The following is a 15,231-nucleotide window of genomic DNA, read 5'->3' on the forward strand; positions in this document are numbered from 1 at the left end:
AAACTCACCGCCACTGGTATTATGAATTTAAATTTATGTATCACATGCATGTAATTGTATCTCGTATCTGCCAGGCAGGCATTATATGTGCTATCTACATTAGAGCGGATCAAGGAGATTTAAAAGCTCAAAATATTTTCAATCTTTGCCCTACTTAGGTAATATAATCCTTATAAATTTTATACGGATTTGGAGCTTTCTTTTCTAGTTTCATACTGTGGCCTGTTTGTTTCCCCCTCCTCCCCACAAAAGAAGAGATTGTGCCCTAATGAGTGGAGATTTACCATTCCTAGTAATCACATTATAATAATGTTATTGGTGGATGAGTCATTTTCACCTATTATACTTATTGTGCCCTGATTAGTGGAGATGTCATATTCACCATTTTCTTCAATCCACATCATAGCAATCTTATTGGTGGATGTGCAATTTTCCGGAGCTTTCTTTTCTAGTTTCATACTGTGGCCTATTCGTTTCCCCCTCCTCCCCACAAAAGAAGAGATTGTGCCCTAATTAGTGGAGATTTACCATTCCTAGTAATCACATTATAATAATGTTATTGGTGGATGTGTCATTTTCACCTATTATATTATTGTGCCCTGATTAGTGGAGATGTCATATTCACCATTTTCTTCAATCCACATCATAGCAATCTTATTGGTGGATGTGCAATTTTCACCACCTTTATCAGAGCGTCCCGTCCTGAAGAATTAAAATAAGGAATGTGGATGAATAATTTACAGTACCTAATGTTAGCCAAGAAGGTCTAGCATTAGCAGAGTCCAGCTGAACATTTGAAAAATATAGTTGGTAATTAAGAAATTATCGAGCTAAATATGCATTAAAATACCAAAGAGATAATACCTAATTATGTATTAACGAGTTAAATATGCATTAACGAGCTGAATATGGACTATTTTCTCATGTGCATCATTAACCTTTATCCTGGCCAATCAGAAATGTGCAAAAGATAATAATGCACAAACATACATACCTACATGATTTTACATTTTTTCGTAATCTTTTTCGTACCTATGCATTAACCTCGTTACCAGAAAAGCCCGGAGAGGTCCTCACACCACCTAATATCTATAGGTATGTGGTACTCCAATGTACCAAATAGAAGAGCCTAAAGAAATGCTTACCCCCCATTAGTAATGCTTCAATAATAAGTACCTAACTACCTACCTACCCAGAAACATAAAATAATAAAATTATGTTACTATAGGTATTTAGAAGTGAGAAATACCAACCCCTTTAGTATGCTTCAAATTAAAATACCTAGAATATCTCCTTATAATAGCCTAGAAGTGCCTGGAGAAATACTTACCCTCTAAGTACATATGCTTCTGTTGCTTCAGAGTAAAGTATCTCACTTTATAAATGAAATATAGAAGAGATTTCCTACTTTGGTGCTCGTTTATTACTTAGGTACTTTATCAATTATGATATCCGCTATCAACTTATCTCCAACTTGTGCCAGCAAAAAAAAATTAATAGGATTTGTCAGAGATCTAAACACAATTAGGTAGGTATAAATAGTATACAATAATTTTATTGTGTTCTGATAGATCGATCGATTCACAGACCACATCAGATAGAGAGAGAATCTCTTCACCTCGTCGATCGATCATCGATTGACAAGGTGAATCTATGAAGTCGAGGCAGTGTTATGAAGTCTAGGCAGTGTTATGAAGTCGAGGCAGTGTTATGAAGTCGAGGCAGTGTTCGGTTTCAGTCGACATCGATCGAGCCGATCGACGGCGTCGACTATGGATGGACAGGTGGACACAGCTCAGGTATTCCTCCAGATAATGGCAAAGGGCAGTCAGTACCAAAATAGACGCTCGAACCTCTGAGATACCGAATTCGTTTCAACACCACTCTATTTGTTCCAATAGCCCTCTTTGCACTTATGCTCTTTGAATAACTCTATCCAAGAAGTCTAGAAGTGTGTCCACACATAGTCGACCATCGATCGATGTCGATTGACACGTCCACACTGCCTCGACAACATAGATTTTCCTCGTCGATCGACGCGACGGCCGGTCGACTATGTTTGGATTGGACACACTAACCTAAGAACCACCCTGTTAAGAACCCAAACAAAGACGATGTTTGTGTAACTCAACAAATTATTCACAATCATCGCGTCCGTACCAATCTTTTCCAATATTGCACACCAATATGCAAGCGGTTCACATAGATTTTTCCACAATGACAATAGTTAGATAGTTTGGTCTCTAGTTTTGTTTGTTTGGTTCATTAGCATGAGACTTGGCCACATTAGGTGTCTTACGACCAGGGGCGTTCACAGCTTAAGTGAAGGACCCAGAGGATAACTCTAATAATGGGAGGTTTGAGCCCCTCCCAATCAACATGTTCTTAGAAATGAGCATTCTAGATAAGGTGCATGTTCCTTTCGGTAGACTGACCACTGGAAAACTGACCTCTGGTCCGATGGAAACTGAACACTAGAACTTTGGTGGTCGGGAATGCTCCATCTTAGATTTCCAATTGTTTGGTACAGGACTACAGGCTTTACCAAGCCATCTATAAGTAATAATAATAGGACTGAAAAGTCCCTTTACTCCAGCAGTAGGCTACTACTATTATTGTGGTCAAATTCTCAAATTATACAGGCTTTACGAAGCCACCTATAAGTAATAATAATAATAGTGCTTATTTATACTGCTCGCATAGGACTGAAAAGTCCCTTTACTCCAGCAGTAGACTACTACTTATTGTGGTCAAATTCTCGAATTGAGGATAAAATTCCATACCTCGGCTGGGATTGAACCCACGTCCTCCTGTTTACCAGGCGTGCGCCTTGACCACTACACCACCGAGGCAGGTATAAGTAGTTGAACTAATCCCCGTATTTTCCTTTAAAAGAGGGGAAATGGTCTCAGTTCTAACATGAGACGGTCGTAAAGTTGTAAAATGTCAACTGAGGTATTATGGTGTTAGATACTTTTGTGTTTAAACTAAGTAGATACCTAATATTTATACTACAAGTTAAGTATGTACCTACGATGTAAATGAATCTCGTATAGTTTGATAGACACAGCTTAAAACGTACTTGAAAAGGTGTCCTCGAAAAACATGCTCGATTTTGGGGTAACACCCCTTTTGAATGCCGCCGATGTAAATTTTTCAATAGAATGGAAGTAAAAACTATTGCACTTTCGGAGATCTCTTTCTGTATTTACCATCAAGGTCTTACAGCATTTATCCGAATCTACTCCTGACGCAGTTCGTCAGTACCTCACTTGTAAGCATGTTGCCAACGAGTACCACACGCTTAGCATCATCTTAGGAAAGACCGGTCTTACCTCTTATCGTGGTCTCAGTTTCCGAAAGAAACATAGGTACACTTATATTTCTTTAATTACATGGGTGTTATACTATTTTCTGTTGAAAAAAAGCTTTATAGGTTCCGGTTCCTTTTGCAGGCAAATCTCATAGTGCTTTATTTCGACTGGTCGAGTGTCAAATTAGGGCATGTAGTTGTAGTCCCTTTATCTCAAACAGGACAAACCCCCCTGGTTAACGGCCCTACTTAGGTCTTTACGATTTGTCACAGGTTCGGTTGTCGGTTCACACCTGATTAGAGGTTTAGGATCACACCCACATGCTATGGGTACCAAATCGGACTCCCATGTCTTTGTGATTGCCGGTAATGCCGAGAACCGGTGAATTAAAGAACTCCTAGCTACCGATTTCAATAGTGTACCAAAAGCTACCCATTTGAATAGAGTACCTATCTAGTAATAGTAGCTATAAAATTGAACGTAAACAAAGTAGGTGTAGCCAGACAAAGTGGTTACATTACGCTTTACTTGGGTAGGTATACTTACCTAGTTACATTGTAAACAATAAAAGAAGTAGGTTGTGTTTTACAATATCTAATGATGATATGATTAATTTAAATCTTTGTTAGAGTGCCACAGTACTTATCAAATAGATACCTACCTACCCACATTAATGCCATTACTCTGTTAACAAAGGCAATCTAGAAGCCACTTTTCTTTTACGGTAGATTTCATCCAGCTTCCCTCAACACTAGAGGATTTTCCGCTGTTATTACCTACCTATGTGGTGTTTTATATTTTTTAACCAATCAATTATGATCAACACTGAACGTTGCTTAACTTGAGTGAATTAAAATAATGGACAGTCTGTGACATTTATAAAGGTGTGTCCACCTGTCCACAAGTCCACACATAGTCCACGGCCAACGATCGACGGCCGTCCACCATGTGTGCAACTGTGCACACACCTTTCGAGACAACTACAGAGTGTTTCAAAAGTCCGGGGACCCTTAAATATTTTTTGAATGGCTAAAGATGGGAACCTGAAATTTGGCATATAGTGATTTCTTTTAAGGATGATTGTGCCTTTTGGGGAATCCCATGTCTTAGTCAATTATCAAATTTCAAATTTCTAAAGTCAATGTCCCGGTTGTCTCGAATATTTTTCATTTGATCCAATTTCCCGAGATTCCCCTTTAGTGAAAAGCGAAATTTTAATGTCGACGCTCTTCCAGAAACCCAGCAAAATGATTGTGGCGTCTAATCGTTTTTAAAGTTTAGCAGCTGTGAATCCATCCAAAATGGATTTATCCATTCTCAGAAGACCCATGCAGAACTCATTGTCCAAATACCATCTAGGTACATACTTACGAGTCTGTATTGAATTTTGTCCATGGCATAAACATAAACTGACAGTATAAGTTACAAGACCACCCAGTAATACACAACTCTTACCATAAATAGAGATAGGAGTTCTAGCAGTATCCTAACCATTTATTTGTTTTAAGTTCTAGGTACGTTAAAGCGTGAAATTCGATGTGAAATAATAATATTTTGCGATTTATTTGCTGAACTCTGAAGACTATTGATTGATCATTTGATGATTGACTCGTTTGGATCAATGGATCATGGTTCCATGCTAATCACGTTCAGTCAATACACATTAGGGTTTAGAGTTCAGTCAATAAGTCAATACACATTAGAGTTCAATAAATAGGTACCTACCTATTACAATTCGATAAATTTACATGGAGTCAGTTCAGTTGATTTTGGCTAAGGTTAAAAGTGTTCGCTTGGCCAATGATATGAGGTACTTAACATTTAGTTCACTTTCGAGGTTCCGATTGAATAGCTTGTGTGAAGTGAAGGGCTTAAACTCCATCGAGGTAACTTAAAACACAGGTAGAAACACACTACTTTCAAGTCACTTGACGTGACGTAACGTGATGGCAGTGTGGCTGTCCTGAACGAAAATCCCTACAATAGGTATTATGGGAAAATTTTTAACTAGATCTTTCAGACTCCCTATGACCTCACGTGACGTGATGCTAGTGTGTTTCTACCTTTTTCCGTCCTGTCGCGTCACGTGGATGATCTTCGATCCACGTGATCCAGAAAATCCCCAGCGTTCCTTTATTTTCATTTATATGATTGAACATATTTCAAATTTAAACCTTCCTAGATTGCCAGCCTTTGTCAGCTGGGAAGCGCCTTCCATGTATGCGCTAGACCGCTAGATTGTAAGTTCGATTTCCGTCGCGCCGTTGTTCCTGGAATTGCCTCAGTGTCCTAGGCAAAATGTTGCATACTAGGTTAAACGAAAAAACCGTGCCCAGAAATGTAATTATTTGCTTGTAAAAGTCAAACATTGAAATGGCATACCTAAGTATAAGATACCTTAGTATTAGATGGTCATGACACGTCATTACATCCGGTTGTACCTAGGTTTCCAGGTACAATATGGTAAATATTATGTTTCCAGGTACAATGGTACCTAAGTTTCTAGGTACTGTTGTGACGCATCAGAATTCTGCCATGTTTGACATTCACAATTTGTGTGAGACGCAACAAACTATTCAAACATTTTACAATTAAATATATAGATAGTAGGTACAAGTTTAATTCATTTAATTCCAGAATTAAGGCAGGCTTACCACAATTGGTCAGGTAGGTAAGGTATCTGGAAGATGGTCTCTTGTCAATCATCTACCCTAGTGCATATTTTTTTTCTTTTTTCAACAGACATAATTTTTTGATTGGTAAGAACCGTCCTTAGGCGCCCGATAGGCCTAGGCATAACTATTAAGAAATCTGCACCATCATTAACTCAGTCGTGGTCATTTATCATGAATTTGCATTCTTGGGAGTGTGATGTATGATTGATTCATTGTGTATGACTCCAGACCGGGTCTGAAATGACGCAATGTGGCAAACATACCTTGTTCCTGGAATTGCCTCAGTGTCCTAGGCAAAATGTTGCATACTAGGTTAAACAAAAAAACCGTGCCCAGAAATGTAATTATTTGCTTGTAAAAGTCAAACATTGAAATGGCATACCTAAGTATGAGATACTTTGGTATTAGATGGTCATGACACGTCATTACATCCGGTTGTACCTAGGTTTCCAGGTACAATAAGGTACATATTATGTTTCCAGGTACAATGGTACCTAGGTTTCTAGGTACTGTTGTGACGCATCAGAATTCTGCCATGTTTGACATTCACAATTTGTGTGAGACGCAACAAACTATTCAAACATGCACATCATGCTCGAACTGTTTACTTGGGTGAGAGGTGAACAGGAATAATTCACATGAACAATTTTCCTATGTAGGTACCTACCTGCATTCTATTATTTACTTATGAATAGTTTTTCTAGGTAGGTTGTATGAAGCTGTAGATAACCGAGAAGTGTATATTTTGTTTGTATAAGGCCAGCCACTCAGGTAGACCTGACAGGGACGCCTGATCAGGTCCACCTGTGAGGTCTACCTGATGGTGAGTGGCTGGCCATAAAGTCTTCTGGAGATGAAGTTCTGATCGAGGATGAAGTTTTTCCTTTCTCGGCAAAATCACAACTTTTTGGAGTGACTTTTTCGGTGAGAATCAGAGGTACAGGATAGGTACAGGATTTTGAAGAATTCCTTCTCTCTTGCTGGAAGTAGGTGGTGCCGACTTGGTCAAAGTATGTGCTGATGAAAAATACCTAATAACTATCTGCAATATCCATTGTTATACCTATTTGCTATCTACCTATTGTCCTATCCTATCGTTTGTATTACTTATGCCTGGTTGCTTCCTCTCTTGAGATAAGTGTGCAATTATCAATGCGACCTTTTTAGATCTATTGTGACCTATATCTACCAATTGTATTACAACCCGTATTGGTGCCCATAGCCATAGTTTTATGAAGCTGTGGAATTTGATGGAATTTTCGTATCGGTATGAAAAGAAATCAGTATGGTAGGTATGGCTTTTTAACTTTCAAAATTGGCGCGAACGACATTTACTAACATGTTAAAGCGCCCTGTCGGGAAAAAGTTTCAAAATTATGAGAAATTCCTCCTCAAACATCTTCAGTGGCAACCTCTTTGGTGGCTATTACAATTAATATCTTTTTTATATTTATAATTTTCTCCATCCTTTTCATTGTTAAACCTATGTAGGTATGTACTTATGTTTGATGTAAATAAATGAGGCCTGTTTAAACTGTTGGCATAATGGGACTTTTTAGTCTTAGCCGACAGTATAAATAAGGTATATTAAATAAATAAATAAATAAAAATTCCAAACCCAATCTGTTTTTCTGTTTCACAGGAATGAAACCTCGATTGTTTCGCTGAAACTTCTCGACCAGAATGGCAAGCGCGTTCAAGAAGTGGTCTACGGACACCCGTACACTTTGAGAGCTGAAATCTCACGACCTGACGGTAAGTCTTTCAATTTTTTCTAATTCTTCTACTTTGGGGGGGGGGGGGGTTTTTTTTTCCCCTTTTCTTTTGACCATAAACATATCCACATCCACCTACGTGCACGTCATAGCTTGTTAGTAACCGTGATAGAAACTCGTTTTTAATATGCAAAGCATTCGTTTAATACCCCGAAAGGATTAAAAGATCAAAAGATTTGTTGCAGTTGACATTTTGAAGCTTTATTCCGCCTGTCAGTTTCAAATAGGCATACCTGTCTAACATGAGACGGTCGTAAAGTTGTAAAATGTCAACTGAGGTATTATGGTGTTAGATACTTTTGTGTTTAAACTAAGTAGATACCTAATATTTATACTACAAGTTAAGTATGTACCTACGATGTAAATGAATCTCGTATAGTTTGATAGACACAGCTTAAAACGTACTTGAAAAGGTGTCCTCGAAAAACATGCTCGATTTTGGGGTAACACCCCTTTTGAATGCCGCCGATGTAAATTTTTCAATAGAATGGAAGTAAAAACTATTGCACTTTCGGAGATCTCTTTCTGTATTTACCATCAAGGTCTTACAGCATTTATCCGAATCTACTCCTGACGCAGTTCGTCAGTACCTCACTTGTAAGCATGTTGCCAACGAGTACCACACGCTTAGCATCATCTTAGGAAAGACCGGTCTTACCTCTTATCGGACTTGTTTATAAATACCATTTTATTTTGAACGGGCTTAGAACTTGATTACCTCTGAGTACGTTTTTTCCCAAGTGCATTCTCAGAATGATCTGAAGAACTTGTTTATAAATACGGGTGTAATTCGTTCGCCGTTCTCAAAATTTATGCGTCGCGAATTCGATTTCGAAGAAAAAAAAATCCAAGCGGTTTTCATCATCGCGCGGAATTCCTTTCACTCTTGGTATCGGTTCACTTGGTATACCCACTAGATCAGTGGACACAATAGTTCGTTCGCCGTTCTCAAAATTTATGCGTCGCGAATTCGGTTTCGAAAAAAAAAATCCAAGAGGTAAAATCCAAGCGGTTTTCATCATCGCGCGGAATTCCTTTCACTCTTGGTATCGGTTCACTTGGTATACCCACTAGATCAGTGGACACACCTTCGCAAATGATATATGGGTATATGGACAAGGTATACGAATCATCCTTTGAAACCTACCATTATTGTGATGTGCCATAGATCAAAAGATCAGGAGATATTCAAATTGAAATGTTGGCAAATCGATCGCTATTATTCATACTCACGCACGCTCTTGGCCTGCGAGAATAAATTGCCTCAGTCACGCCTCCTGATGATCAAGTCGATGTGACCTTGACACCACTATACCGGGTGATCCCGAACTTGGGAATGCTGAAATAATGACTGAGTTTGATACGATGATATATAGTTACGAGTGGGTATTAAAGAAAAAGGAGAATGTTTCACCGCCGTTGTTATTTCGTAGCAATGAAATAACTACTACATCAGACTCCTGTGGTCTGTGTCGTAGCATACACATCCCGTAGTATGTCCCTCATCAGATGGATGAGAAGAGACACAATGACGGACACATTAAACGGGCTAATGTCAAATTTGGTTCCTGAAAAGGGGACAAATAGTTCATTTCGGTTTACAACTTCAAGGATGATTGTGCCTTTTGGGGAATCCCATGTACGTACTTACCTACCTAGTCAATTACCAAATTTCCAATTTCTAAATTCAATGTCCCGGTTGTCTCGAATATTTTTCATTTGATCCAAAAATTTTCCGAGATTCCCCTTTAGTGAAAAGCGAAATTTTAATGTCGACGCTCTTCGAGAAACCCAGCAAAATGATTGGCGTCTAATCATTTTTAAAGCTTAGCAGCTGTGAATCCATCCAATATGGATTTATCCATTCTCAGAAGACCCATGCAGAACTCATTGTCCAGATACCAGCTAGGTACATACTTACGAGTCTGTATTGAATTTTGTCCATGGCATAAATATAAACTGACAGTAGTTATAAGTTACAAGACCACCCGGTAATACACAACTCTTACCATAAATAGGTAGAGATAGGATTTCTAGGTTCTAGCAGTATCCTAACCATTTATTTGTTTTAAGTTCTAGGTACGTTAAAGCGTGAAATTCGATGTGAAATAATATTTTGCGATTTATTTGAACTCTGCAGACTATTGATTGATCATTTGATGATTGACTCGTTTGGATCAATGTGGATTATGGTTCCATGCTAATCACGTTCAGTCAATACACATTAGGGTTTAGAGTTCAGTCAATAAGTTAATACACATTAGAGTATAGAGTTCAGTAAATACACATTAGAGTTTAGAGTTCAGTCAATAAGTCAATACACATTAGAGTATAGAGTATAGAGAGTATAGATTAGAGTAAATACACATTAGAGTTTAGAGTTCAGTCAATAAGTCAATACACATTAGAGTATAGAGTTCAGTCAATACACATTAGAGTTTAGAGTTCAGTAAATACACATTAGAGTATAGAGTTCAGTAAATACACATTAGAGTTTAGAGTTCAGTCAATAAGTTAATACACATTAGAGTATAGAGTTCAGTAAATACACATTAGAGTTTAGAGTTCAGTAAATACACATTAGAGTATAGAGTTCAGTAAATACACATTAGAGTTTAGAGTTCAGTCAATAAGTCAATACACATTAGAGTATAGAGTTCAGTAAATACACATTAGAGTTCAATAAATAGGTACCTACCTATTACAATTCGATAAATTTACATGGAGTCAGTTTAGTTGATTTTGGCTAAGGTTAAAAGTGTTCGCTTGGCCAATGATATGAGGTACTTCACATTTAGTTCACTTTCGAGGATCCGATTGAATAGCTTGTGTGAAGTGAAGGGCTTAAACTCCATCGAGGTAACTTAAAACACAGGTAGAAACACACTACTTTCAAGTCACTTGACGTGACGTAACGTGATGGCAGTGTGGCTGTCCTGAACGAAAATCCCTACAATATTATGGGAAAAATTTTAACTAGATCTTTCAGACTCCGCATGACCTCACGTGACGTGATGCTAGTGTGTTTCTACCTTTTTCCGTCTCGCCGCGTCACGTGGATGATCTTCGATCCACGTGATCCAGAAAATCCCCAGCGTTCCTTTATTTTCATTTATGATTGAACATACTTCAAATTTAAACCTTCCTAGATTGCCAGCCTTTGTCAGCTGGGAAGCGCCTTCCATGTATGCGCTAGACCGCTAGATTGTAAGTTCGATTTCCGTCGCGCCGAACTTTATCCTATGAGGTTCTTCATCACAATCAGAATTGATCCTCCACTTCCTCCGGCCAACACACCCATATTTCTTTACGAATCTCATTCTACAAAAACTGACTCATCTTGTATCTACAGATTTTACAGGAACTAAGGTACATATCTTTACATCATTCTCTACTACATGAAGCATTTATGATTGAACATATTTCAAATTTAAACCTTCCTAGATTGCCAGCCTTACTCAGCTTGGAAGCGCTAGACCGCTAAATTGTAAGTTCGATTTCCGTCGCGCCGAACTTTATCCTAAACAGATGAGGTTCTTCATCACAATCAGAATTGATCCTCCACTTCCTCCGGGCAACTTACCCATATTTCTTTACGAATCTCATTCTACAAAAACTGACTCATCTTGTAAGTATCTACAGATTCTACAGGAACTAAGGTACATATCTTTACATCATTCTCTACTACATGAAGTTTTCCATCAATCTTGATTACTACCGCGTGAAACAGTGTCTCTAGTTTTTGATTGACAAGTGGAGTATACGAACTATTGTCCGGTGAAGGTTTCAGTAGTCAACCTTGCCGGGTCAGTAGGTAATGACAGGCCTGGCCATCTTCACCATTAGCAAGATTACTCTGGCGTGACCAATTAGAGTTTCTTTTGATTTTGTTTCTTTCAAGTTTTGATTGTTTCTTTTCAAATTTTGGTTGTCTTCTGGGACATTGTTGATGAACTCATGGACAAGATGCGTTTGTGTCTTCTAGTTTTGTTAATTTTTCATGGTGTTCCTTTTTTTTCTGGAACTAGCTAGATAATTTGTGCACTTAGCTCGGATCGTTCGTTTGTTTTGATGTTTAATTATGTTTCTTTTAAATTTGATTGATGTATCTTCTGGGACATTTGTTGATGTCATGGACCTGATGGGTTTGTGTTAGTTTTGTTAATTTTTCATGTTCTTCCTTTTCTTTTTCTGGAACTAGCTAGATAATTTGTGCACTTAGCTCGGATCGTTCATTTGTTTTGATGTTTGATTATGTTTCTTTTAAATTTGATTGATGTATCTTCTGAGACATTTGCTGATGTCATGGACCTGATGGGTTTGTGTTTTCTTAGTTTTGGTAATGTCCGCGATGTTGGTCTTTCTCTAGAACTAGCTTGATAATTTGATCACTTAGGGTTCTACCTGCTACCTGTTTGTTATCTTTTTGATATTCCATCAAGTTGATAAAACACACAATTTTAGTTGTAGTGACGTGGTTGAGTTAGTAATAGCAAAAACACGTAATAATACTATTTCAAAAGAAAACCCATGTTAAAATTTGAAAACACTTGAGTACCAATCTTTCTGGGTTCTACCTGCTACCTGTTTGTTATCTTTTTGATATTCCATTAAGTTGATAAAACACACAATTTTACTTGTAGTGACGTGGTTGAGTTAGTAATAGCAAAAACACGTAATAATACTATTTCAAAAGAAAACCCATGTTGAAATTTGAAAACACTTGAGTACCAATCTTTCAAGGTACCTATATGCTTAGGTATCTTGCGCGATAAACCACAATGTCCATCGACCTATCACACCTATTGGTTTTAGAAAACCTATTTTCTTGTCACCATCCTGCACAAAACATCCTGTTTCCTAGGGAAATATGCTTAGGTATCTTGCGCAATAAACCACAATGTCCATCGACCTATCACACATATTGGTTTTAGAAAACCTATTTTCTTGTCACCATCCGGCACAAAACATCCTGTTTCCAATGTCATGAGAGAGTTGGAGAGTGTGTACATTTAATTTACTTCTATGACTGAGCACGTCTCTATTTTTCATCATGGCAGTACTTGGAATTTACCAGGATCTTTCTTGTCATGTTCGATGGTTCTCGAATATTTCACAGATTCTTTCTTCTTGTTCCAATGTCATGAGAGAGTTGGAGAGTGTGTCATCCATTTAATTTACTTCTATGACTGAGCACGTCTCTATGTTTCATCATGGCAGTACTTGGAATTTACCAGGATCTTTCTTGTCATGTTCGATGGTTCTCGAATATTTCACAGATTCTTTCTTCTTGTGATAAATACCTTCCTTTCAATTTATTTTCTATGATCAGGGCCGAAACCAAGACTGGGAAAGAAAATAAAACCAGTGACTTTGAACCAGATGTTGGAAAAATAGAATAGAATAGAATAATTCTTTATTTGTATTGTTATGTATACAATTTGGAGTTTGACAACAAATCAAAAAAAAAAGTGAACAGAGGGGTTCTACCTGGTACCTGTTTGTTATCTTTTTGATATTCCATTAATTTCATAAAACACACATTTTACTTGTAGTGACGTGGATGAGTTAGTAATAGCAAAAACACGTAATAATACTATTTCAAAAGAAAACCCATGTTAAAATTTGAAAACACTTGAGTACCAATCTTTCAAGGTACCTATATGCTTAGGTATCTTGCGCAATAAACCACAATGTCCATCGACCTATCACACCTATTGGTTTTAGAAAACCTATTTTCTTGTCACCATCCGGCACAAAACATCCTGTTTCCTAGGGATGTTGCGATATATCGAAAACCGATATATATCGATATATTTTTCGTCGATATATCGATATATATATCGATATATTTTTTTGGCGATATATCGTCGATATATCGACAATTATCCAGCGATATATCGGTCACCCGTCCCAGTTTTATCATTACCTATTACTTTCCTTATTTTATAAAATGAGGAGGAAAGTATTGTGATCGACAAATTTTTCGACCTTCGTTTTTTGACGGATGTGGACGTTTTATGGTACAATTGCCCCAAAAAAGGGTTTCGGCCAAAGGTCCGGGTGTGTGTGTATTTTATTTTTATTTTTTGTGATAGTAAGTTAAGTGAGTGATTTTGTTTTATTTTTGTTTTTTATAAATATAAAAATTCCCATTTTACCTGCCTAAATAATTTGTTTATTTCAAGCAACTCTAGGGTCTAAAAGTAGCCTTATTATCGTAAAACGCAGTGTAAATATCTTGTAACCCCCAAAACAAGAAAAATTGTTAAATATATCGATATATCGGCGATATATCGATATATTTCCCCCGATATATCGATATCGATATATTTGAGGGGCCGATATATCGATATATCGATTTATCGATATATTTGCAACTCATTTACATCCCTAATACATTTGCTCTCAAAACAATAAAAAATCATGTAAGTGAAAAAGCAGCAATAACAGCTTACTATGCCTATATCTATTCTAATATGACATATGGGGTAATATTCTGGGGAAATAGTACTGATTTAGACAGAATGTTTAAAGCTCAAAAAGCATCAATAAGAGCTATATTTGGAATGTGTCCAAGAGAAACATGTGTGGAAGTGTTTAAAAGTAAAAAATTGCTTACCTTACCCAGCATATACATTCTAGAAGTGATAATATTTGTGAACAAATACTACAATGAATTTTTTCAACAGTTAGAAAGAGAACATCAAATATCAACAAGAGAAATAAAAATGAAGATTTTAAAAACAATGAATACAAAATACAAATACATACAAAGAAGCCCAACTAATAATATGATCACAATATATAATAAGTACTTGCAGATGACGAAAAATACCAATATAAATGAATTTAATATGAAAAGAATACTAAGAGATTTTTTGATAGAAAATGCCTTCTATAGCATCAAGGATTTCCTTGACTTTAAAAAATCAATTGAATAGGAGACAAGGAAAGTAAAACCTTCAATAACTTATTGTTACTTTTTTGTTAATAGTATTAAGTATATTTTATGTTTTGTTAATATGTATTGTATATTGTACTACACAGGTAAACTGTTTTATGTGCAATCAAAATAAATAAATAAATAAAATCTACACTGGGTGGGAATCAAACCCATGGCCTAGCAGTAACAAGGCAGATGCACTACCAACCAAGCTAACTAGACTGCAGGTATGTAAGTAGTACCTAAGTAATTTACATGCAAGTGACATGAGGTACTGAGAGTTACTCCTGCACAGCTGCACATTGACACACTTACATGCAAGTTATTTACACAATACATGTTTTTAATTCATATTGAGGGAACACCTACTTACTTAGGTAAACAAAATGAATTTAAATTATAAATTAAATCAAATGTAGTGAGAAATAAATTTAATTGTGATGTAGAGAAATTAAATGTAAATTGTCGACATTTTCAGATCATCATCCCATACCGAGGCAATTTCTATGATGTACGTGACC

The 15,231-nt window shown here is 36.9% G+C and overlaps 1 protein-coding gene across 1 annotated transcript in view; it reads left to right on the forward strand.

Moving 5' to 3' along the window:
* The window catches only part of LOC103524569, a 92,851-nt gene that overhangs the window by 54,657 nt on the left and 22,963 nt on the right, over positions 1 to 15,231 (forward strand). Inside the window, exon 4 of the mRNA XM_008489596.3 lies at positions 7,632 to 7,744. Coding sequence (XP_008487818.1) covers positions 7,632 to 7,744 — 113 coding nt within the window. The remainder of the gene's footprint in view (positions 1 to 7,631; positions 7,745 to 15,231) is intronic.

The sequence above is a fragment of the Diaphorina citri genome, unplaced genomic scaffold, assembly GCF_000475195.1.
Source record: "Diaphorina citri unplaced genomic scaffold, Diaci psyllid genome assembly version 1.1 scaffold105, whole genome shotgun sequence".
NCBI classification, from domain to species: Eukaryota; Metazoa; Arthropoda; class Insecta; order Hemiptera; family Psyllidae; genus Diaphorina; species Diaphorina citri.